The sequence below is a fragment of the Ranitomeya variabilis genome, chromosome 3 (genome assembly GCF_051348905.1).
Source record: "Ranitomeya variabilis isolate aRanVar5 chromosome 3, aRanVar5.hap1, whole genome shotgun sequence".
Taxonomy (NCBI): Eukaryota; Metazoa; Chordata; class Amphibia; order Anura; family Dendrobatidae; genus Ranitomeya; species Ranitomeya variabilis.
In genome coordinates this window covers 716,770,401-716,796,143 of record NC_135234.1, presented here as the reverse complement: position 1 = coordinate 716,796,143, position 25,743 = coordinate 716,770,401, and the positions used below count along the sequence as shown (strand labels likewise).

At 41.6% G+C, this 25,743-nt stretch overlaps 1 protein-coding gene across 3 annotated transcripts in view; it reads right to left on the bottom strand.

Moving 5' to 3' along the window:
* ATP8A2 (ATPase phospholipid transporting 8A2) overlaps positions 1–25,743 on the bottom strand; it is a 1,034,865-nt gene that overhangs the window by 295,470 nt on the left and 713,652 nt on the right. For all 3 annotated transcript variants that reach the window (XR_013224076.1, XM_077298312.1, XM_077298313.1), the window contains one exon: positions 2,426–2,500. Coding sequence is in view for 2 of the 3 variants with exons in the window: in XM_077298312.1 (XP_077154427.1) it covers positions 2,426–2,500 (75 nt within the window). In the remaining variant the exon portion in view is untranslated. The remainder of the gene's footprint in view (positions 1–2,425; positions 2,501–25,743) is intronic.

Genomic DNA, 25,743 nt, shown 5'->3' with positions numbered 1-25,743 from the left:
ACGCAACAAAACGCACGCTAAAACGCTGCGTTTTGCGACGCATGCGTCCTTTTTTGCCGAAAGTTGGACGCAAAAAAAATGCAACTTGCTGCGTCCTGTGCGCCCTGACGCGTGCGCCCAAAAAGACGCATGTGTCAAAAAACGCATCACAACGCATGTCCATGCGCCCCCATGTTAAATATAGGGGCGCATGACGCATGCGGCGACGCAGCGGCGCCCGACGCTGCGTCGCACAACGCTAATGTGAACCTAGCCTTATGAATTTTTCCAGCTTTTTTTCAAGTTGCACCCACAAACTTTAATGCATTTTATTCAGATTTTATGTGATTTACCAAAAAGTAGTATTTGTGAAGTGAAAAGGAAATTATTGACTATTTTCTAAATATTTTAAAAATATAAATCTTAAAATTGTGATGTGCATTTGTATTCAGCCCTCCTGAGTTAATACTTTGTTGGACCACATATCACAACAATTTCTGCTGCAAGTCTTTTGGAGTCTGTCTCTACTAGCTTTGCACATCTTAAAGTTTTGCTCATTGTTTGCTAAGTTGCTCTAGCTCAGTGAGATTGGATGGAGACTGTCTGTGAATAGCAATTTTCATGTCTTGCCACAGATTCTCAATGTGATTTATGTCTGGAAGGTGCATGGGTCAATCAAACACATGAATATGCTTTGATCTAAATGATCTATTGTAGCTCTGGCAGTATGTTAAGAGTCATTGTCCTGCTAGAAGGTGAACCTACACTCCAGTCTCAAGTCTTTTGAAGCCTCTAACAGGTTTTCCTCCAAGATTTAGCTCCATCCATCTTCCCATCAAAACTGACCAGCTTCACTGTCATTCTTGAAGAAAAGCATACCCACAGCATCAGGTCACCACCATGTTTGATGGTGGGGATGGTGTTTTCAGGGTAATGTGCAATTTCTGTCCAAAAAGTTCTACTTTTGTCTCATCTGAACAGAGCACCTTCTTTCACATGATAGCTGCGTCATCTATAAGGCTTTTTGAAAACTGTATATGGGACTTTTTATGACTTTCATTCAAAAAATGGTTTTATCTTGCAACTCTTTCATAAAGTTCAGATTTGTGTAGTATGTGACTAAATCCATGTTTACACATTCAGTATTTGGTCAATATTTTACATCAGTATCTGTAAGCCAAACTCAGGAGAGGAACAATCAGAGCAAAAGTATAATAGAAACACGTCACCACTTCTGTATTTTTCACCCGCTCCTGGTTTTAGTACAAACACTGATGTAAAATACTGACCAAATACTGAACGAGTGAACATGGCCTAATACTTGTACCGTGGACAGATTCTTCCACCTGAGAAGTAAGATCTCTGTAGTTCCTCCAGAGTGACCATGGGCTTCTTGGCTGCTTCTCTAATTAGTGCTCTCCTTACCTGGGATGACATTTTAGGTGGACAGCCATGTCTTGGTAGGTTTGCAGTTGTGCTACACGCCTTCCATTTTTGGATGATGGATTGAACAGAGCTCTGTGATATGTTCAGAGATTGGACTTAGTTTATTACAACCTAACCCTGCTTTACTCTTATCCACAACGTTATCTCTGACCTGTCTGGTGTGTTCCTTGCTTTTCATGATGCTGTTTGATCCCTGATGTTCTCAAATAAACCTCTGAGGCCTTCGCAGAACATCTGCAGTTATACTGAGAATAAATTACACACAGGTTAACTCAGTTTACTAATTGTGTGACTTCAGGAGGCAATTAGTCAGTAAGGATTTTATTTAGGTTTATCAGACTCAGGGAGAACAAGTATAAATACACAGTACAATTTTCAGATTTATAATTTTTAAATAATCAGAAAACCATGCATCATTTCCTTTACACTTCACCAATAGTTGCTACTTTGTATTAATAAATCACATAAAATCCCATTAAAATACAATTAAGTTTATGGATGAAAAAAATGTGTAATAGTTCATGGGGTATGAATACTTTTTGAGGTATTGGTATGAATACTTTAAGGCACTGTATATATAAATATAAATATATATGTGGTATTACTTTTGGTACTCTAGTGTAGGGTTATTATATCGCATCTTAATTTATTGTATTGCATTTTTTCATCTAAAAGAACTGTTTATATTAATATGAACTTAAGTTGTCCTCAACATTCAGAGCAATACAGAAAAATTCCTTCAAAATATTTTCAACCATATCAGGCCTTCAACCACAATGCATAACTTCATTTGTGGAAAATGGGGTTTTCCTTTATATTTACTTCCCAACAACTGTTTCAAATATAGAGCCTTCAATGCGCGAGAACAAGATGTCCTTTTCATACCATACATTAAAATAACCTGTAAGTTAGGATTGTGATACACATCAGACGTGGGAGGAGAGAAGGCGTTCTGCCTGAACCGTTATGTGTAATCAAAATTTAATAACGAGTCGCTTACCACGTTGTACAATCCGATGCACCATCGTTCAAAGAGAATTTGTCCAGAAAATCCATTAACAAATGCGAACCAAAGCTGAAACATAAGAAAGAGGCATGATGTTACATTTTGGTACTCCACTAAATGTTTCCATCTATGAAAGAAAAGAGGAGGATAGAGGGTTCAGATGAAATGAGGACCACCGGCTGGATGCAGCTGTGCAATTTTGCCAGAACATAAGTACTAATTGGGATCCAAAAGTGTTCTGTTAACACAGCCTTTTTAGCATATTTTATACCTGATATGTATTGGGTACCATGGTTAGGTCTCAGTTATAAATACAGTTCTACGAGTTGGAAAAATGAGCAAGGTAGACCACATAGGTAATTTCCAACTGATATATGATTTACCGAGGTCCTGGTTGTGCCTTCAGTGGAGGATCTTCACTAGTTTATAGCTTTCAATATTAAAGTTTATTTTTTTGGCTTTCAAATATTAATCACTGAGCATAGGCCATAGGCCATGAGATGTTTGAAGTGGCTTTCGAGCTTTTGCAAGCACTGCTGCCCTTTTCTTTATTTACAGGTTGTTAGATGCTTGCACATTGGCCACTTAGTAGTGGCGGTGCAACCTTGCCCTTCAAATGGTAAAGCTTAAATACCCTGCACCACAACTAGAAAATGAACGGTATGGAGGTACTTGCATCAAGATCCAAAGGCCCTTTCAAACAGCTGGTTGGCTGAGGTACTGAGAGTTGGTCCACCACCGATCTAATAATGATGGACTTTTCTTATTCTGGAAAACACTTTTATAGGGCTCACGGCTTTGGCCATATTACTGCTCTGTACAACCTACAAGATAACGCAATCATAACAGGACATACATAGAATTCTATGGGGCAGCCATTTTCATGCAGAAGTTTTTTTCCATACAAATCTGGCAGAAAAAAAATCATGACATTTTCACGACACTGTACAGGATATTACAAAGTGACACATAGAAGACTTTAGATTTAAAGGGAAAGGATTAATAGCCATCTGTCATGGCTTGGTTTGACCAGGTGACCTGTTGCTTCGTGGTCGGTTCTTCTGTCTGTTGAGCTATTGCTCTTTTCCTTCTTTGTCCAAATGCAGATTGCTCCTATTGTCTTTATTCTCCCTTTTGGTTTGGTCCTTTCCAGGCGTTTTCCATTTTCCCAATTTGGTTTGCCCTATCATGTTTTGAGTGGGGTTTTATACAGGTCCTTCTCAAAAAATTAGCATATAGTGTTAAATTTCATTATTTACCATAATGTAATGATTACAATTAAACTTTCATATATTATAGATTCATTATCCACCAACTGAAATTTGTCAGGTCTTTTATTGTTTTAATACTGATGATTTTGGCATACAACTCCTGAAAACCAAAAAAACCTGTCTCAATAAATTAGCATATTTCACCCGTCCAATCAAATAAAAGTGTTTTTTAATAACAAACAAAAAAACCATCAAATAATAATGTTCAGTTATGCACTCAATACTTGGTCGGGAATCCTTTGGCAGAAATGACTGCTTCAATGCGGCGTGGCATGGAGGCAATCAGCCTGTGACACTGCTGAGATGTTATGGAGGCCCAGGATGCTTCAATAGCGGCCTTAAGCTCATCCAGAGTGTTGGGTCTTGCGTCTCTCAACTTTCTCTTCACAATATCCCACAGATTCTCTATGGGGTTCAGGTCAGGAGAGTTGGCAGGCCAATTGAGCACAGTAATACCATGGTCAGTAAACCATTTACCAGTGGTTTTGGCACTGTGAGCAGGTGCCAGGTCGTGCTGAAAAATGAAATCTTCATCTCCATAAAGCATTTCAGCCGATGGAAGCATGAAGTGCTCCAAAATCTCCTGATAGCTAGCTGCATTGACCCTGCCCTTGATGAAACACAGTGGACCAACACCAGCAGCTGACATGGCACCCCACACCATCACTGACTGTGGGTACTTGACACTGGACTTCAGGCATTTTGGCATTTCCTTCTCCCCAGTCTTCCTCCAGACTCTGGCACCTTGATTTCCGAATGACATGCAAAATTTGCTTTCATCAGAAAAAAGTACTTGGGACCACTTAGCAACAGTCCAGTGCTGCTTCTCTGTAGCCCAGGTCAGGCGCTTCTGCCGCTGTTTATGGTTCAAAAGTGGCTTTACCTGGGGAATGCGGCACCTGTAGCCCATTTCCTGCACACGCCTGTGCACGGTGGCTCTGGATGTTTCCACACCAGACTCAGTCCACTGCTTCCTCAGGTTCCCCAAGGTCTGGAATCGGTCCTTCTCCACAATCTTCCTCAGGGTCCGGTCACCTCTTCTCGTTGTACAGCGTTTTCTGCCACATTGTTTCCTTCCAACAGACTTACCATTGAGGTGCCTTGATACAGCACTCTGGGAACAGCCTATTTGTTGAGAAATTTCTTTCTGGGTCTTACCCTCTTGCTTGAGGGTGTCAATGATGGCCTTCTTGACATCTGTCAGGTCGCTAGTCTTACCCATGATGGGGGTTTTGAGTAATGAACCAGGCAGGGAGTTTTTAAAAGCCTCAGGTATCTTTTGCATGTGTTTAGAGTTAATTAGTTGATTCAGAAGATTAGGGTAATAGGTCGTTTAGAGAACCTTTTCTTGATATGCTAATTTATTGAGACAGGTTTTTTTGGTTTTCAGGAGTTGTATGCCAAAATCATCAGTATTAAAACAATAAAAGACCTGACAAATTTCAGTTGGTGGATAATGAATCTATAATATATGAAAGTTTAATTGTAATCATTACATTATGGTAAATAATGAAATTTAACACTATATGCTAATTTTTTGAGAAGGACCTGTATATTATCCCTTTACTATGCTTACTTGTTGGCTACACTTCCAGGTGGATTTGTGCTATGGAGTTCCAGCCCTTTAATGAAGGGATTTATCCTGCTAGACTTACACGTCTTAAATTCTTGCTTTGTGTCTGTTCGTCTACTTTCCCAACACCTTTTCCTTTTACCAATTTTCTGAGAAGTTATTCTAATTTCATTTCCTTTTTGGTTCTCCTTACTATTCCCTCTCTCCCCTTTAGTGCTTTAAGTTTCTCAACCCTGGGTCTCCATGTCCACCTGCACACCTATACCAGTTAGGTATAGGTGTTCTCACAATCCCTAATAGCACTGTGTGTTATTAGGTTGATTCCCAAGCAAAAGGTCACTAGTTTGAATCAAGGAGCAGCCATGAAGATTTCCCAAGAAAAGGGAAACAGCATCATCCAGCTCATCGATATCGGTCTCTTGGCCAAGGAAATTGCTAAACTGTGAGTGCCATGACAGTTGGAAGAGTACGAAATGAAGTCCGTCCATCCCTTGAAAAGCCAAAATGCGGACATGCAGGCAAAATATCGGAGTCAACAAGTTCACTCATCACAAGATCTGTCAGTCACAGATGTCCATGCATACACCGTACGATGCACGTTACACAAGTTTAGAATGGTAGCCCAAAAAAAAGTGGAAAAAACCTCAACGTCAATATCGTCATAAGAAGCATTGGCTCGAGTTTACAAAAAAGTACAAAAAGTGGACAGTAGAAGATTGGAAATGGGTGATTTGGAGCGATGAGACGAAAGTCAATAGACTAGGCTCTGATGGGTGCAAATGGATCTGAAAGAAGCAATGGATAAAGGGGCCAACAGATCAAGAAATTGAAGGAACTGTCAAGTTCAATGGAGGAAACCTGATGATATGGGGTTGTTTCAAAGCGTTGGATACTTGACAAGTATTGATCCCCAGCAGTGTTGAAGGCCAATGTAAATTTAGAATTTTAGGAGCAAAACAGTTACACTGCAGTGACATAAAAAGAATCTGCATAACGTATCATATACTATATAGTTACAAGACAAATTTATGTATGAGATAGCCAAGATGATTGTCTATAAAATGATGTAGTCTCAAGTTCGAAGCAGTAGTGAATGGTGAGATATGGAGCCTGCTCATCACTGTATGTAAATGAGCTGTTAAGATCTAAGGGCGGGACATAAATCTCCCTTAGAATCTGCCTTCAGATATTATTCTAAATGAAAGGTGTTACCCTGGTAATGCCTCCTTCCATTTATAATTTTCTGGGAGTAACTACAGCAAAGTGTGTTCTGATTTGTAAGAAAGCATATGAACCTAGTTCTTAAAATTAAAAGAACACTAACAATGTAACATGCATAAAATATAAAGAAATATTTCTGTAATTCCTCCCTTAAAGCATGTCTGACACCAGATTTCACAGTTCATACTGCATAGGTTATTAGAGTAGATTACTTATAAAAATCCATGTCAGAATGGCTGTCAAATTCAACTATGTCTTGCTGTTGACTGCAATGAGATGTATACGTGCAAAAATAATGTCTGGCAGAGTACAGTGTGACTCTGTCTGCATCATTATAGTTGATGGTGCCTTCTGCACATACATCCAAATGCCGTTTTGTAGGGGGTTCAAACGTTAGCCCCGATGGAGCCACTGAACGTAGGGGCAAACGTAATGTGAACATAGCCTCAAAGGGAACCTGTCAAGTGAAAAATCGCAATTAAGATGCAAATATGGGGTTATTCTGCAGGTTAATAGTGTTCTGACCCTGTCTAGTGCCGGTAGTTAGCACTTTATTCCTCCCGGTAGTGTTTGGGTTTCAGCAATGAGGATGGCGCCAGCTCTGATTCAGTCACCACTCTATGTATAGAGAGCAGCGGCTGTAACCGCACCCCAGGCACTGACTGACAACAGCTCATCATTAGGGTTGGCTGTCAGTCAGTGCCAGGGCTGCAGTTACAGCTGCTGCTCTCTATAAACTGTGCACCACCCCTCTGACTGAAACCCAAATGCTGCCCAGAGGAATAAAATGAATTTCCTCCCGGCAGCGAGGGTCTAAGTGCAGGTGCTGGGCAGGTTCAGAACTCTGTTAACCTGCAGTTTAACTCCACATCTGCAAGTTAAGAGTTTTTCATCTGACAGGTTCCCTTTAAGCTCACCATACACGAGAGCTATCGAACAAACAATGTTTTGGGCGATGATTCAGCCGGCAGCCATTTTGTCCATCTCTCCCATATACAGTTGTGTGGACACTTCCAAGTGCTACTGTTTTCTCTATGTTATCCCAGATCGAAAAAAAAGTCTCAGGAGTCTGAATAGAACATGTCGGATCCTTAACTCTCTCGACAACCAGTTGACTGGATTACCCATACACATTAGCGGTGAATATCAGCGTGTTCAGACAACATAAGTCTAATGTGTATGGAGGGCTTAAGAGAGCTCTGAGTCAAAGTGTATTCAATCTCCACCCACTAAAATGGACAACTGCAGCTAGTACCAAGCAGTGTGAGTTCTCAGCAGGGAGGAGGGACACTGAGGAGCTGTATATGACATCTATTGTGAAATCTGGTGACGGATCTTCATTAAACTTCTTGTTTTTGATTCCTTTTGCCTCATATTACAATTTCAAGTGACATACATGTAAATAAATCTTTTCTATGTCTCAGGAGCTCAGCCCTTTCTTCCTCACGGTTCTGTCTGTGGCTTTTAGACAACTGGCTGCAGCAGGGGCCTCCCACTTTTGGGACAAAAAAATTGTTAAACCCTGGCCTTGTATTAAATGTTTCAGACAATGGAACAGATCAGCAGTAAATAACAAGACATTTTTTTGTAAACGACTTGGGATGCTATAAAATAACTAAATAAGTCATAAACTCATTAACAATCTGCTGCCGCTTCTGACACTTCTCGGGCTTTTGCCTGTCATGATCCCTCTGACATTAATATTTTGGGCACACTACTCGGAGCTAGGGTCTAATATGCATACATCCTCTGTACAGCCCTGCAGAATATGTTAGAACTAGTGATGACCGAGTATACTCGTTGCTAGTGTTCGTTGATTTAGTTTTCATCGCCTCAGCTGAATGATTTATGGCTGCTAGACAGGCTGAACACATGTGGGAATTCCCTAGCAACCAGGCAAACCCCACATGTACTCAGCCTGGCTAGTAGCCAGAAATCATTCAGCTGAGGTGAGGAAAACTAAATCTCCGAACAAATACTTGGAGATCACCCGAGCAACGAGTATACTCGCTCATCACTAGTTAGAACTGGAAAAATAAATTAATAGTAAAGCCTAAATCTCGCAGCAGTACTAATAAGGTGCTGTTCACATGTGCATCGGAGGATTCATTTTCAGTCTTTGTTGCACACTATAGACAGTGCTGTATGCATCTATTTTCTGTATTAAAATGACGGACACCTTGCCGTTACCCGACATACGTCAGTGTGGTCGGCTGGGCGCTGTCGGTGTCTATTGTGTGACAGATCCGGGACAGCATTGTGGCTTCCATTATAAGTCTATCAGAACTTTAACTTTTTTACCTTTCCTCTTTGTCTGTGATTTAATATGATGTTCCGTAAGGAGAAACCATAAAATTTTGTCAAACTTTCGGTAAAGGTTGTGCGGCGTAAAGTTTAGGTGATTGGCTCACTCTGGTTTGCATTCTGCGCATTCTGTGTACATGTTCCAGGAGGTTCCATTTTAATGACTGTGACACTCAGCGCCCGGAGTTTATTATTTTCTGAGCGTGCACCGCGCACCGCTGCTATATGTCACGCTCCGCTTTCATCGCTAATCACATAGATGAGCCGAGATCCTGACTTGAGCGGTAAACCCCGGTGGCTATCAGGTTGTCGCTCACTTTCTCCGCCGGGCGGCCTTTTTTTATTTTTCACTTCCAGCGTAGTTCCTAAACTGTAGCATCTTATTAAGTTAGGGTCATGTGACTTTCTTCTTTTCTTACATCATAAAATCATTTTTCAGCAGAAGCGCTGAATTAATTCTCCAGCATTTCCATAGAAGGGTCACTTTAGGTCTTGAATCGCTGTCCCCTCAGGATTTATTATAATGGAAAAGTGAGGAGCGAGCTTCCTTAACAAGTCTTTGCCCCTTAGTAAGAGAGAAAATCAATTTTATTCACCTTGGGTTTTCTGCTCGATAGAAGAAAAAAAAATCCAAACAGTTTGATAATGTTTGGTGGGTAGAGAAACAGGAGGACTGGTAATTAGTGAAGTCTCGGGGCCCAAGGAGCCATGGTGTCTGCGTATTCTCCAGCAGCTGTGTCCCGTGTCACACTTTGCATAATCAGCCCGATGCCGCTATTAAATGATCTCTACTTGGATTACGATGCAAATCGCCAGTCAACAGGGACAAAGTGATTCCTACCTTCCATACAAGGGAAAGTACTTGTGATGACTTCTGTCTGCTATGTGAAGTATCATTATTCCGAATACTTGGACCAAGCAAAAAAAGGGACTAAAATGCAGAAGGCTGCTATGTAAATGGGAAATATATTAATGCAAAATATGTTTAATACATTACTACTCTATTGCTAGACTGTGAATGCTAGAAATGTAATGTGAAGCTTAGTTACCCCAATATAAAATTAATATGTGGCAGAGGCGGAGACATAGATTTCAGCGATGTCACTTATTAGGATGCTGTTTCCATACAATAGGTGTTTTATCACCAGGAGATTATCCAGCCTGGACTGCAGCTCACATGAGCTCTGGTCTGACCACGCCCCCTTCTCTGATAAGTAGCTCACTGTCAATAGACAGTGTACACAGAAAGCTGTGCTGTGGGTGGGGTTTACTTTCTGAGCTCTGCTATATCTAAAATCTCTGATTGTGTCACAACTGTTGCACCCAGTAATCTAAGGGATACATCATTGGAAACAGGGTCTCTTTCCCTATATTATGCTGCTCTCAGATGAGGTAGAAAAAACATGGTGACAGATTCCCTTTAAAGAAAACCCGTCTCTAAGTCAAAAGTGGACAGTTCTTAAGTCTGCCATACAGTTCTGGAGATATGGGCCTTTTTATTTAGTGGTAATTTTTATCGTCTTTACCAAGGGGGCACGACTCAAAGATTCTCTGATATGGGGGGGTGTCTTTAGGTTGCTCTGCGGTATTACACTGTAAGCAACAGCCTCTTGGTAAAGACAATGAAAATTAGCAGTAACTAAAAAAGCCCATGCCTTTAGAACTGTATGGTGGATTAAAAAAAAGGCTGACTATTCAGGGGAGCAGCAGGACTAAAATAAGAGCAAACACTGGTTACTTGACAGGTTCTCTTTAAAAAAGTTGTCCAGGGATTGAAATGTATTTTAAAAGATCTTAGACAGGTATACACAAAATAAGATAATCGATACTCCAGGTCTCTGACCCCCTACAGCTCTCGTTCTGATGCTCCCATTGGTCCTCAACTTACTGGTCTCTTTTCCGCAAACCAGAGATGACATGAAAATCTCAGCCAATGAAAGGCTGCGGTGAGCCACTGTAAGTGATTGGGCATTTCCTATTATTTCTTTATTTGTGTCAAAATGGGACCAGGAAATAGAAACCAGCAAGGATCGGGTAAGCGTCACACCAGTAACTGCAGGAGATCATCGACAGTAAGTATTTCTTCATTTTTTTCTTTTTCTAAATACCACTCTGAGCTTTTTTTTTTTAGAAATAGTTTTTGTCCACTGGACAACCCTTTACTTATATACCATCAAGGCACCGCCTGGAGTGCAGTGAAGGCTAACAATTACTAACATGATCCTAGTGGAAAAAAATATATATGTCAGGGTTAAAGAACTCCTATCAAAGTTCATATCCTCTTAATATCCTTCTTAATCATCATATTACATAGCACTTGTGTACTTACAATTGCTCATTTTGCCTTTCTACCCAATTAATTCTTCTCTTTTCGAGGAGGGGGGGAGCGGAGCAGCTGGGTTAGGAGTTGAAGAGAAGGTGGAGCTGCATGGTCAGGAAGTTTGCAGTGATGTAGAATTACACTGCAATTGCGCTGCATGATTGACGTGAATGACCTTACATAGGAGAGCTCGTTTCACAATAATCTCTCTCTCTAATCAGGTTGACAGACAAATCCGAGCAAAGTTAATTTGTTGAGGCTTGCCCAAAAGTTCATCCTTCTTGACAGCATTGTGCCAATGAAACAGGATTTGTGCTGGCGAGAAGAATGGCAGTCTACGCGCACCTAACCATCTACTAAAGGGTGTTCAGTGGACATCCGAAGCATGGTCGGCCTGTACAGACAAGCTATGAAACCACCGCTGATCAGCAAACAAGTGGTTAGTGTAAAAGGACCCTTAGATTTGACAACTGGCAAGTGCACAGTCTGACACTGGAAGCCCAATTTTAGCTGACGCTAATATTACACGACTACTTCATTCTATCCCGAATCAAGACATCCTTATTTCTTCAATTCCAAGCAAATTACTAAAACAGTCGCAAAACACAAAAACCTACACTTTTGAGTAAGGAATAAACATGGTCAGGCGTGTGATTGCCGTCACCGGACACCTCTGATGAAGCAGGTTCTTCTCCCTGAAGAATCTGAGACAATGGCCCAATTACATCCAGTCAATTTAGCTGCCTGTAAACAAACCCCCGTCTCTCAGCGTGAAGACATTCCTTTATGCTAATTATCACCTACCATACTACACAACCCTTGGCAGCTGTCAAACACTTTTGTGCTCAGAATGGAAAATGGAGTTTTGTCTAACTGGGAGCAAATCCAAATTTTAATAAAAAATGTTTTTGTTTTTTTAATCTTGACAGACTAGTAAAAGTCTACTGTATTAAAGGAGAACTAAACCTAAAATCTGTGTTCAGATGCCAATATGGCATCTAATAACAAGTCACAAGAGAGTTCTGTGAACTTAGAACCCTAAAATTGCATTGAGCACAAAGTACTTGGATCTCCCTAGAGGTCATTGATTATTTCTATGAAGGGTCGATATAGGGTTCATTGCACCCGCCATAAAGTGGTTATTATCATTGTACATATAGGACATATCTTCAGAAAGAACTTGGCTATTTGTGAACTATCCTAAAAGAAATAGACCTTGGTGGCAAGTGATTCACTCTAAAGCTGGCCATACACATATCAGACAAATGACATCCCAACCCACCAGTATCGACAGGTTCGGCTAACGGTCTAATGTGTATGGTGATACCGGCAGACTAATGGTCTGGCTGGAGAGATGTCTGTCAGGCATGTCCAATTTCAGACTGCCGATTGCATTGTTTTCTCAAAGGTAAGCCGCAGGATGGCATGTCTGTCGGTAGCTTTCTCATAGAAAACACTGGAGTGCTCGGCTGAATAAGCGCTCCAGTGTCTGGGGAAGTTGGCTGGGATGGCTGTCAGCCGAACAAGCTTTAAACTAGGATTAGAGCCCAATGGGGTCAGAAACTGGGTTCATCACAGTATCCTCCAGTACTTTGGGCTAGTCAAGCTATGGGCCAGTCAAGCTATGTTTATGACTGTAAATATCTTACGTATTTCTCTTTTAAAGGGGTTGCCCTCAATGGGCCATGGGTACTGAAAAAAAAAAATAATAATAAAAAAATTATACTCACTAGCAGGACTGACCCCGCTGCTCCTTTCTGCTGCCAGTGTTTCCCGCCAGGCTCCTGGCTTCCTCTTCCGAAGGCATTACAAGAATAACTGTAACCTTATCATTCCATTCAACTGGACGCACTGACTGTATCCATCCCATGATGCCCTCTGTCAAAAGAGGAAGCCCCAGTGCCCCATTCCACTAGGCAAATATGTGTTTTTTCTTAATTTTTTTTCTTTTTTAATTAACCTGGGCCCAATGAGAAAGCTTTTAAAATAGGGCAACTTCTTAGGAACTCTATTGACGTCAAAAACTTCTACCAATGGCACTTAGTATTTGCAGGAACGTAGAGATTTTTGTGTCAGAATTTTTTTTTGTTAAAAGCGTTTTGCATTTTGTTGGATTTCCCCTTGAAGCTAGATTCACATTTATACAGTGCTCTATGCCGAGCACTGTGTCATGGTTTCCATCGGAATCCCAGAAAAAACAAACAGGAGAAACAAATGTTCTATGCTGCATAGTAGCAGCTACTGTATAATAGTGGTGAGAACAATTGAAAAAATATTAAAAGTAAACTAAATGAATGGGAACCTGGCATTTCTAAAAAAGCTATTAACCTGCTGGTTAATAGTATTCTAAAGCCATGCGGCCGATGCGCTGAAAGCCCAGCAACGGGGAGGAAATGAACTTTACTCCTCCCGGCCTCCTTCCTGCTTTCTGTCATAGAGGAGGGGCAAGCACGGCTTCAGTGACCGCTCAGTACATAGTGCGTGATAGCTGTAACGATGGACCCACACTGACTGAAAGCCGGCTCAGAGAGCATCAGTAGAGATCCAGCTGTCAGTCAGTGCTGAGCGATGGTTACAGCTATCACTCACTATATACTGTAGAAAAGCCAAGTAGAACAGGGTTAAATCCCAGCTCTGCAGGGTTTGAACCTGCCTAGCTTTTTACTACAACTAGGAAGTGCATTCACTGGGTGTCAGTCTACTGGATGAAGCAGAGTCAAGTGTGCTGGTGAACAAAGCAGTGTGTGTTTTCTGGTGGAAGCTGCAGAATATTGTCCTGTATTGCTACACGAGTGAAAGATCATCGTCTGTGTCTGAGAGGAGAGCTGAAGAGAACTCTTGGTGCTATTGGAGACACTTGGACATTTATCTGAACGGGTGAGCCCGCATGTACCTGTATATAGACTGTTTATTTTGTTCCTTTATGCCAGAGAAAGGCAATCTGTTTTTCTGTTCTGCTGGAAGCTTATGCATTTCAATAAACCTCCCTGTTTGACCAATGAACTACGTGCCTGTGTGAACGCTTCTAGCTGCCTAAAAGTGAGTGAATTCCTACAATATGTAGAAATGACTGGAGCTGCGCTGGCCACACCTCTGAGTGACTATGACTGAAAGCTGGCGGCTCATGGGAGGAATAAAGTTAATTTCCTCCTGGAAGCTGGGCTTTCAGTTCGGTGGCCGCAAAGCTTTTGAATGCTATTAACCTGCAGACTGACCGCATATCTGCAGGTTAACAGTATTTGGGGATATGACATATTGTCTTTAATAAATAAGTACCTAACAAAAAAACTAAAACTAAAAACTATCCTATCATAAATGTAAATTCCACTGGTAAATAATGTAGGCTCTCCTTGTACATTTACAAGCCCTGTTGACAAAAAGTGAACAGAACCTCTCTGGGGTACAAGCTGTAAGCAGTTACTTTTCTAGTAGCTGTTCTTCCTGTGTTCCCCATAAAGAAGAATGCTTGCTTGGCTGTATTCAAAACTCCCATACAAGTGAATGGACAGAGCTGTGCATGCAAAGCCATTATTCTTTCACAGGAGTTGCTGAACCAGTCAGAAATGGTGGATATGGTATAAAAGTCTAAGATAATAATAACTCTTCAAAGGGATCAGGTCACCATGAAAGTGTAGTCCAATTTCATGAGAGAAGGAAGAGCAGAGCAGAATGATATATTGTTCTGTGGGAAAAGACTCAGTATAACCTATGCTATAGTAATTTAAACCTTTGCTCTTTCTGGGACTTTCAGTCCAATGGGCAGTCCCATCAGTGATTGACAGCTATCACAGTACTTACACAAGCAAAGCTTTCAGTCACTGATGTTCCAGTGGGCGGTCCCATCAGTGATTGACAGCTATCACAGAACTTATACAAGCAAAGCTTTCAGTCACTGATGTTCCCATGGGCGGTCATATCAGTGATTGACAGCTATCACAGTACTTAAAGAAAGCTTTCAGGCACTGATGTTCCTGTGGGCGGTCCTATCAGTGATTGACAGCTATCACAGTACTTATACAAATAAAGCTTTCAGTCACTGTGATGTTCCTGTGGGCAGTCCTATCAGTGATTGACAGCTATCACAGTTCTTATACAAAGAAAGCTTTCAGTCACTGTGATGTTCCTGTGGGCAGTCCTATCAGTGATTGACAGCCATCACAGTACTTACTGTATACAAAGAAAATTTTCAGTCACTGTGATGTTCCTGTGGGCGGTCCTATCAGTGATTGACAGCTATCACAGTACTTATACAAAGAAAGCTTTCAGTCATTGATATTCCTGTGGGCAGTCCTATGAGTGATTGACAGCCATCACAGTCCTTATACAAAGAAAGCTTTCAGTCACTGATAGGACCGCCCACTGGTACAAAAGTCCCAAAGAAAGCAAAGGTTTAAATTACTAAAACACAGGTTATTCTGAGTCTTTTTTTACAGAACTCTTTTCTCACAGAATCAATCTGCTTCACTCTTCCTTCTACAGCATGGAGCCTGGAATTTGGACTGCATTTTCATAGTGACCGGTTCCTTGTAATGCTTCAAGGTGAGAATAAAGCTGGCCATACACATTAGATTGCAGTCGGCTGAAAAATGCTTTGGTAAATCGTTCTGCTAACAGTCATCTCAGCTGACTCCCCCATACACAGTAACGGTTGCTAGTGTTCTCTATGAGAAAGCCTCCGACTGACACTTTGGCGGCGGGTCATCTCCAAGAGAACAATGTGATCGGCAGATTGAAATCAGACATTTCTCCCAACCATCAGTTGCCTGGTGCCCCCATACATATACACAGTCAGTTGAACCCGTTGATATCGGCAGGTTCAGTCAACAATAGTCTAATAAGTATGGGGGTGGTCTTAATTCTGAACAGCACTATTATACATGACAGCATAGAAAAGAACTGTAGAGAACTGTAGAGCCTCCATGATCTGCCGCGTAGTCGTAGGCACGAATTTGGCTCTACAGTGTGCATGAGGCCTCACGTCCATTACAATTTGGAAATAAAATGGCTATGTATAAGTTTGCAGGGATCGGGTTAACTTCTTCTTGAAGTCATGTAAAGATGAACTTTCACACAGCCCTCTGTGCAGTAGTTGTATGCTTAGATTGGGATTAGATACCGCTATGTGTAATCAGGAGAGTGATTTCCAAAACACACAGAAGCTAATCCAATTTTGCCTCCAAAGATATGACTCTTGCACTGCTCAACATCAGATCCCTGTATGGGCAGTCTACTTTTACAAAGGGTGTCCAAACTATTCCCTCTACATTTGCAATACGATAATAGGAGAGCATATAGTGCAAACATCAATGCTTAATACCGTCTTTAGCCCATTGTTGCAGAAATCCCCTCTCTGGTTTTAATTAACCGAGCAAAAATAAAATTAGTCTTGGTGCATGCGTACATAGCTTGGACATGGGTTAGCGAACATTTCATAGCATCTTAATGAGGGCTAAGACCAATGTCATTGTGAGCATCACTTTAAGAATGCCGGTGTTAATTTTCCGTCTAGCCAGACCGTTACAGAATAAATTCCCTTCTGTCTCCTTTCTTATCCCAACAATGGTCTGAAAAGCTTTGGTTTTTTACCATGATTACTCAGGCTATAGGCAGAGAACATGATCACGAGAAGCTCCGAGGCAGAAGCTTTTATTGTAGATGACTAAGAAATTACCTTCAATTTTGGTAGGAAATATGACTATATTATTCAGCGATGCCTTAATCGCATCTCTACTAAGCCCACGCTGGAGTCCACTGCAAATCCCCTTCCTCCCCAAAGGAACAGGAGGAAAAATGTAATATAAGATGTAATAATTTCACGGTGAAAGGGTCACGCTGAGTAAAACAGACACATTTTCGTATTGCTGTTGTAGGTCTGCCAGTTCTTGGATAACTTTTTGTACCCCGATTTGGCTCTAAGAAATCTTTATTTGGTAGATTATAAATATAATCCATAATACAGTAAAAACCCCAAAGGAATAATACATCAATCTTATAACCCTAATGATGCTTTGTATTATTCAGCCCGGAGACCTTATATAAACTCACTACAAAATGGAAGAATGGGGATCATTCAAAGTGGCACTGAAATTCCTTTCGTTGTAACCGTATACCGCACTTTGATACCATATTTATTTTTGGATTACATGCTAAATTAAATTTGACCTTTTTGGTCCGTATGAAATTTAGGTAATTTAGAAAAAAATAAAATTGAGAAATGCTTAAACGGATTGTCTTATCCGAGATGACTGATTTCAGTGGCCACCATACCGGCAATCAGCAGAATCTTTACCCTTAAGGGTATGTGCACCCGGCATCTTTTTCAGGTAGATTCCGCCAGAAAAAACGCTTAAAAATAATTAACTGGAAGAAAGCAATGGCGCAATAGGGTCTTAACAGGTTAAAACATAGGATGGGTGGGTGAGGGAATTGCTCATCTGTCTCGGAAACACATAAATCACTTAGAAAGTCTGCTGCAAACTTTATCGGATCTGACAATTGATGGGTCAGATGACCCCCTAGGACAGTGTTCCCTAACTCTGGTCCTCAAGAGCCACCAACAGGTCATGTTTTGAGGATTTCCTTAGTATTGCACAGGTGATTGAATGCTTGCCTATCCAGGTGATGCAATTATCACCTGTGCAATACTAAAGAAATCGTGAAAACATGATCTGTTGGTGGCTCTTGAGGACCGGACTTGGGGAACACTGCCCTAGGACATTTTTTTCGCACCCAGTTTCTCCCGAAATGTACCATTTAAAGCTTCACATGCTTTTTACTGTCCACTGGTGATTTTGTCCTGAGGAAGAAGGCGTATATATGCCGACAAGCACTCTGGATTTTATCTGATCCTTCATTGGCTCCATCCATGGTCCTTCATCCGAATAGGCAGCACAGGATTATCCCCAACTCCCCCCATCACATTGCATAAAAAGATGTTGTGAGCACATACCCTAAGAGAGGTTTTCCCATCTATGTGCAGGAGTGCACCATTCCTCTGCCTCCAAGCTTTCTGGTTTCCGGTGGCGGTGTGATCTTGAATACTAACAGTTCAGACCAGCCGGATGGTTGCACTGCCGGTCTGAGCTGTTTGTTTTCCCATGCTGCAAGCTTTGCCTCTGCAACATTAGAGGATTGTGGTGACACTGATCTTGGACAGATCTAGTGATCCACTAGCTTCAGAGAAGAGCTTGCAAGCACATTCTCCTGACCTAGGAAACCAGACAGCTCGGATACACTACAGCATTGGAGGCTGACCTAGGCAATGAGTAGTAAACTAAAGAGTTAATCATTTTTGAGAACACCGAGGATTTGTAACAAGAGGTAAATTGAAAAGTTGCTCATTTTTGCAAAAACTTTGCAATTTTGCCAAATTAATAAGATGAGACCACCCCTTTACTTCTGCAAAGAGTTATAGACTTTCCCAATCATGGACTTTAGAGAAGACACTGTATGGAAGTGAATGTGCTGCTGGAAATGTCTAAAGCAGAGGCAGAGGTGAAAATGGTAGTGTAATTAGAAGCTGAACCAAGAAGTTTGACTACAAATATCAGCCGACATGAAGAAGCAAGACATTACTTTACACCACTCTTGGCATTGTGCTTGGTGACGTAAGGCTGCATGCAGATGCTTAGACATGGAAACCCATGTCACAAAGCTCCGAATGGGGGGAAGTTTTTGTGCTGCTGTTAATACCAGAGGAGGTTTAGAGTCTACAGTTATAGAGTCAGCAGAGCGTTGATGACTTTTATGCCCTTTGCTCCTCGGAACTCACAACCCAAATCTGTAACTTAACGTGGTCTCCACTTCGTGGCTGAGTTGTTATAATACCATTCGGTGATGGTGGAATATTTATAAGGAAAGAAATGGCATGAACGGACTTATTACCCCGGTGGCTCCTACAGGACCACGCTGGTACCAGTGAGCTCTTTATCTCCAGCCATTCTATCACGTTAGCAAAGGCAGACAGCAGGGCGAGGGTCCGGATAAACCGGGGGCAATGGGGCGGAATGAAAAACCTGAGTTCAATGATTAAGACATGTGTGCTAATACTTTTATCCATGGATTGTGTGTGGAAATGCCTAAAACCTTTGTTGCTAAAAGGGTTGGCAAGAATCTGGGAAAAAAAATAAAATAAAAATAAATAAAACTACAAACTTCTCCAATCCCACATCAAGCCGGTGATGATGATGCCACTATGTGAATCGCGGCTGTCATGTGCCATACTACTGGCGTCACCGATCAGCTTTGCACCAATAGGAAACAAGAGAGACAAAAATATGAAAAATCTACACATCCATGAATATAGTATTAATACCTTTAGAAAAGTAACCAATAAGCTTTCTATAACTTTGGGTGCCAAAAGGAGTCATAGGACAACGCCTTTAAATTTATCGCCAGTAAAGATACTTGATTACAAAGTTTTCCGCAGAAGGTGAATACCAATGAGAAAAGTCTAAAATAAGTAATTGATCCCTATCAAATGCTCGGACTGTCACTATGGAATCCTGCATATGTCTTCATAGGTTTACCTACCCATCATTCTGAGACCATATGGGTATAGATGAAATAGAAAGATTTTAATAAGTCAGGGCGTCTGGGCGATTAAAGTGTAACAGTAACTGCAGCTTGTGGTGTAGACTGGAGCGCCGTGTTTAGGAGCGGTGCGCAACAGCTGCAGGGTGCGTGACTACAGATGGTCACAGCTACATTTAAATATTTTTAATGACACAAGCCATTAATTCATTCTTAGGGGAAAACAGTTTTTTTTTAAAATCCTTTCTGTATTATTGAATTAAGGTGGTCAGAGTTACCCCAGCCTGGGCTTTATTACCCAGATGTATCGAGGGCTGGTAATAAATAATGATATCATTATCAGCAGTTTACATCTCATTATGTATGCTATCCACTGTGGCCACGTAAATGCAGATTTGGTTTTCAAGGAAATGGCAAATGCTATCAGAAAATGTATGAAATATTAAGTACAGTGGCATGTAAAAGTTTGGGCACCCCTGGTCAACATGACTGTTATTGTCAAAAGGTAAGCAAGTTGACGATGAAATGATCTCTAAAAGGGCTAAAGGTAAAGATGACACGTTTTGTTTGTATTTTAGGCAAGAAAAAAAATAAAAATATATATATATATATATATTCATCTTTTACATTTTCAAAATGACAACAAGGAAAAGGGAACAATGCAAAGGTTTGGAAATATCACAGCTTGTAAAAGCTTTTTGAAGCCAGACAAGAGTCCTTCAATTCTTGTCTGATTGATTTTCATCCTTTTTTCCTTGAAAAATTCTTCCAGTTCTGTGAGATTCCTGGGTCATCTTGCATGCACTGCCATTATGAGGTCTAGCCACAGATGTTCAAATCAGGGAACTGTGAGGGCCATTGTAAAAACGTTAGTTTGCGCCTTTTGAGGTAGTCTATTGTGCATTTTGACGTGTGTTTATGATCATTCTCCATTTCTAGAAGTCGTCCTCTTTTCAGCTTCATTTTTTTTTACTGATGGTGTTATGATTGCATCAATAATTTGTTGAAATTTAATTAAATCAATTCTTCTCTCTTCCCATGGAATGTTACCAATGCCATTGGCTGCAACACAACCCCAAAACATGATTGATCCACCTCTATGCTTAATGGTTGGTGAGATGTTCTTTCCTGAAATTCTGTGCATTTTTTTTTCTCCACACGTACCTGCATCAGACTTGTTTAGATGTTTTTTTCCATACTTCTGACTCTGAATTTTCTGACGAGGACGCAGGAGAGGTTTGCTTCTGATGACTCTTCCATGAAGGCCATATTTGTGCAGATTTCTCTAAAAAGTAGAGCAATCTACCACAACTCCAGAGCCTGCTAAATCTTTCTAAAGGTATTTTGCAATCAAGCGGAGGTTCTGATATTCCTCTCTAGCAATCCTACGAGCAGCTCTTACTGAAATTTTGCTTGGTCTACCAGACCTTATCTTGACCTCCAGTAATCCTGTTAACTGCCATTTCTTAATTACATTTCGAACTGAGGAAAAGGCAACTTTAAAACGCTTTGCTATCTTCTTATAGCTTTCTCCTGTTTTGTGGCCCTCTCTTTCCATGTACACAGGTCTCTTTCCATGTACACAGAAACCTGCAGTGGTGGGTTGGGGTTACACAGAGCTCATGAATATGGAGGACTAGCTAGCAGCAGGTTTACTAGTCCTCTGGTGATAATCTCCTACTGATAAAACAGTCATTTTTCAAAACTACAGCAAGCAGCCCAGTAAGTGACACATCGGCCCCTAGAATTAGGGTTTCTGACCCTTCATTATGCTGCTGGTGACAGATTCCCTTTAACTATAAACAAAATCTAGAGTTAAATGTGAATCAAATACCAGAAAAAACAAACAATGCTTTTACAATAAAAGTATGATGGGGTAAAAGTCCTTGGGCTCAGTGTAACAACTTTACATGGCCCAGAAACCCAACTTTACATATATATGTGAATACGTACATTACATTATATAGGATCTATATATAATATAAAAACCTAGATTGCAATTATACTTTGCTTGAAGACAATACATTCGGTGAAATGCATTGTCCAAGCGTCTTAGTAAGCTGAAGCATTAAGATTTTTCTTCACTGAAAAATAACCCCTATAGTATTATCCATCCTCCTCCAAACCCTACTTTGGCAGAGTGCAGTCAAGCAGATAACACCAGACCCAGTCTCATCCTGAAAATTTCCAGATAGTGAACAACACAGAACTTGTTTCTTCTGCTCCAGAGTCCAGTGGCAGAGTTGGCATTGTGCTTGATATAAGGCTTGCATTCAGCAATTTGGCCAGAAGAATTTTTGAGCTCAGCAGTTATGGAGTCTGTAGAGCGTTGACGACTTTTATGACCTACTAGATGGTAGCCCGATTCTAACGCATTGGGTATTCTAGAATATGTATGTAGTTTATTTATGAAGATTTTAGAATAATACATTGAATACACAGGATTCGGCCGGCCGCGTCCAATTAGCAAAGCGTGGCTCAAATTGTTCGCGGCCGGCCACGTAGTAAATAGCACAACCACGTAGTATATTGCACAGCCACGTAGTATATTGCACAGCCACATAGTATATAGCACAGCCACGTAGTATATAGCACAGCCCACGGAGTGTATAACAGCGCACGCAGTATATAACACAGCCCATGTAGTGTATAACACAGCCCACGTAGTGTATAATACAGCCCACGTAGTGTATAACACAGCCCACATAGTATATTGGACAGCCACATAGTGTATAACACAGGCCACGTAGTGTATAACACAGCCCACGTAGTGTATAACACAGCCCATGTAGTATATTGCACAGCCCACGTAGTGTATAACACAGCCCATGTAGTATATTGCACAGCCCATGTAGTATATTGCACAGCCCACGTAGTATATAGCACAGCCCACGCAGTATATTGCACAGCCCACGCAGTACATTGCACAGCCCATGTAGTATATTGCACAGCCCACGTAGTATATAGCACAGCCCACATAGTATATTTCACAGCCCACGTAGTATATTGCACAGCCCACGTAGTATATTGCACAGCCCATGCAGTACATTGCACAGCCCACGTAGTACATTGCACAGCCCACTTAGTATATTGCACAGCCCACGTATTATATTGCACAACCCACGCAGTATATAGCAATGTGTGCATCATATCCCTGTTAAAAAAAAGAATTAAAATAAAAAATAGTTATATACTCACCTTCCGTTGGCCAAGGATCCAGGCGAAACGGTTACCGACGCTCCTTGCGCGCTCCGGTCCCAAGAGTGCATTGCGGTCTCGCGAGATGACGTAGCGAGATCATCTCGCGAGACCGCAATGCATGGAGCGGTCACCGGAGCGTCGCAAAGAGCGGGAAAGGCCGGTTCTGGATCCGAGGGGCCGACGGACGGTGAGTATATAACGATTTTTTATTTTTTAAATTATTTTTAACATTAGATCTTTTAACTATTGATGCCGCATAGGCAGCATCAATAATAAAAAAGTTGGTCACACAGGGTTAACCCCTTCATGATCTTGGGATTTTTCGTTTTTCCGTGTTCGTTTTTCACTCCCCTCCTTCCCAGAGCCATAACTTTTTTATTGTTCCGTCAATTTGGCCATGTGAGGGCTTATTTTTTGTGGGACGAGTTGTACTTTTGATCGACATCATTGGTTTTAGCATGTCGTGTACTAGAAAACGGGAAAAAAATTCCAAGTGCAGTGAAATTGCAAAAAAAGTGCAGTCCCACACTGGTTTTTTGGTTTGCTTTTTTGCTAGGTTCACTAAATGCTAAAACTGACCTGCCATTATGATTCTCCAGGTCAGTACGAATTCACAGACACCTAACATGACTAGGTTATTTTATACCTAAGTGGTGAAAAAAAATTCCAAAGTTTGCTAAAATAATAAAAAAAAAAATTGCGCCATTTTCCGATACTCGTAGCGTCTCCATTTTTTATGATCTGGGGTCGGTTGAGGGCTTATTTTTTGCGTGCCGAGCTGGCGTTTTTAATGATAGCATTTGGGTGCAGATACGTTCTTTTGATTGCCCGTTATTGCATTTTAATGCAATGTCACGGCGACCAAAAAAGCGTAATTCTGGCATTTCGAATTTTTTTCTCGCTACGCCGTTTAGCGATCAGGTTAATGCTTTTTTTTGTTGATAGATCAGGCGATTCTGAATGCGGCGATACCAAATATGTGTAGATTTTTTTTTTTTATTATTGATTTATTTTGATTGGGGCGAAAGGGGGGTGATTTAAACTTTTATATTTTTTTTATTTTTTTTCACATTTTTTGTAACTTTTTTTTTTTTACTTTTGCCATGCTTCAATAGCCTTCATGGGAGGCTAGAAGCAGGCACAGCACGATCGGCTCTGCTACATAGCAGCGATCTGCTGTTCGCTGCTATGTAGCAGAAAATCACAGCTGCCGGGGATCTGTAACCATAGAGGTCTCAAGGACCTCTATGGTTACAATACTGAAGCATCGCCGACCTCCGATCATGTGACGGGGTCGGCGATGCCGTCATTTTCGGCCGCCCGGCCGGATGCGGTAGTTAAATGCCGCTGTCTGCGTTTGACAGCGGCATTTAACTAGTTAATAGGCGCGGGCAGATCGCGATTCTGCCCGAGCCTATTGCGGGCACATGTCAGCTGTTCAAAACAGCTGACATGTCCTGGCTTTGATGCGGGCTCACCGCCGGAGCCCGCATCAAAGTGGGGCTTCTGACCTCGGACGTACTATCCCGTCCGAGGTCAGAAAGGGGTTAATAGCAGCGTTACCGGAGTGCATTACACCGCGGCATAACGCAGTCCGTTCCCGCTGCCATTAACCCTGTGTAAGCGCTGACTGGAGGGGATTATGGAGCGGGCACTGACTGCGGGGAGGAAGGAGCGGCCACTGCCGCCGCACTGTGCCCGTCGCTGATTGGTCGTGGCCGTTTTGCTGCGACCAATCAGCGACTTGGATTTCCATGACAGACCGCGACCAATGAATATCCGTGACAGACAGACAGACAGAAAGACAGAAGGACAGACAGAAAGACGGAAGTGACCCTTAGACAATTATATAGTAGATTTGCCTCAGCACGTGGCCATTCCCAATCTGTAATTTTACAGACTTTGTGGCTGAGTTGCTGCGGTTCCTTCCACTTTTCAGTAAGATCACTCTCAGGTGATGGGGGAATAGTTAGGACAGGTATTCTAGAATATGTATGTCCACGTAGTATATTGCACAGCCCACGTAGTATATTGCCCAGCCACGTAGTATATTGCCCAGCCACGTAGTATATTGCCCAGTGACGTAGTATACAGCACAGAGCCACATAGTATATTGCCCAGTTACGTAGTATATTGGCCAGTTACATAGTATATTGCCCAGTGACGTAGTATATTGCCCAGTGACGTAGTATACAGCACAGAGCCACGTAGTATATTGCACAGCCCACATAGTATATTGCCCAGCCACATAGTATATTGCCCAGGGACGTAGTATATTGGCCAGTTACGTAGTATATTGCCCAGTGACATAGTATATTGCCCAGTGACGTAGTATACAGCACAGAGCCACATAGTATATTGCCCAGCTACGTAGTATATTGCCCAGCTATGTATGACACAGGTTAAAAAAAATTAAAAATAAGCATATACTCACCTTCCGCAGGCGCGTTGTAGCTCTGTCGCCTGTGTGGGGTGCAGGCGGCAGCTTCCGGTCCCAGGGTGTGATGACGTCGCGGTCACGTGACGACGTTGCGGTCACATGACCGTGACGTCACGGCAGGTCCTTGTTGCGCAGGACCTGTGATGACGTCGCGGTCACATGACCGTGACGTCACGGCAGGTCCCTTCCGCGCAGGACTTGTGATGACGCATTCCTTTCATTAACTGCTCAAACAGATCTGAGTAGTGAGGTCTCGGTAGCATAACTTTTCCTTTTTGGCAGCATTGAGTAAACTGATTGTCAGATGGTTTTTCATCAATGAAATTCAGAGAGTCTCATTTAGAGCAAACTGCATTCATATTCCCACAGTAGTGTTCATGAATTGTACTTTCATTGTCTGTTACGTAATGTGCAAGTTGTTGAATATTGTCTTGGTCGTGCCTTAGTTGG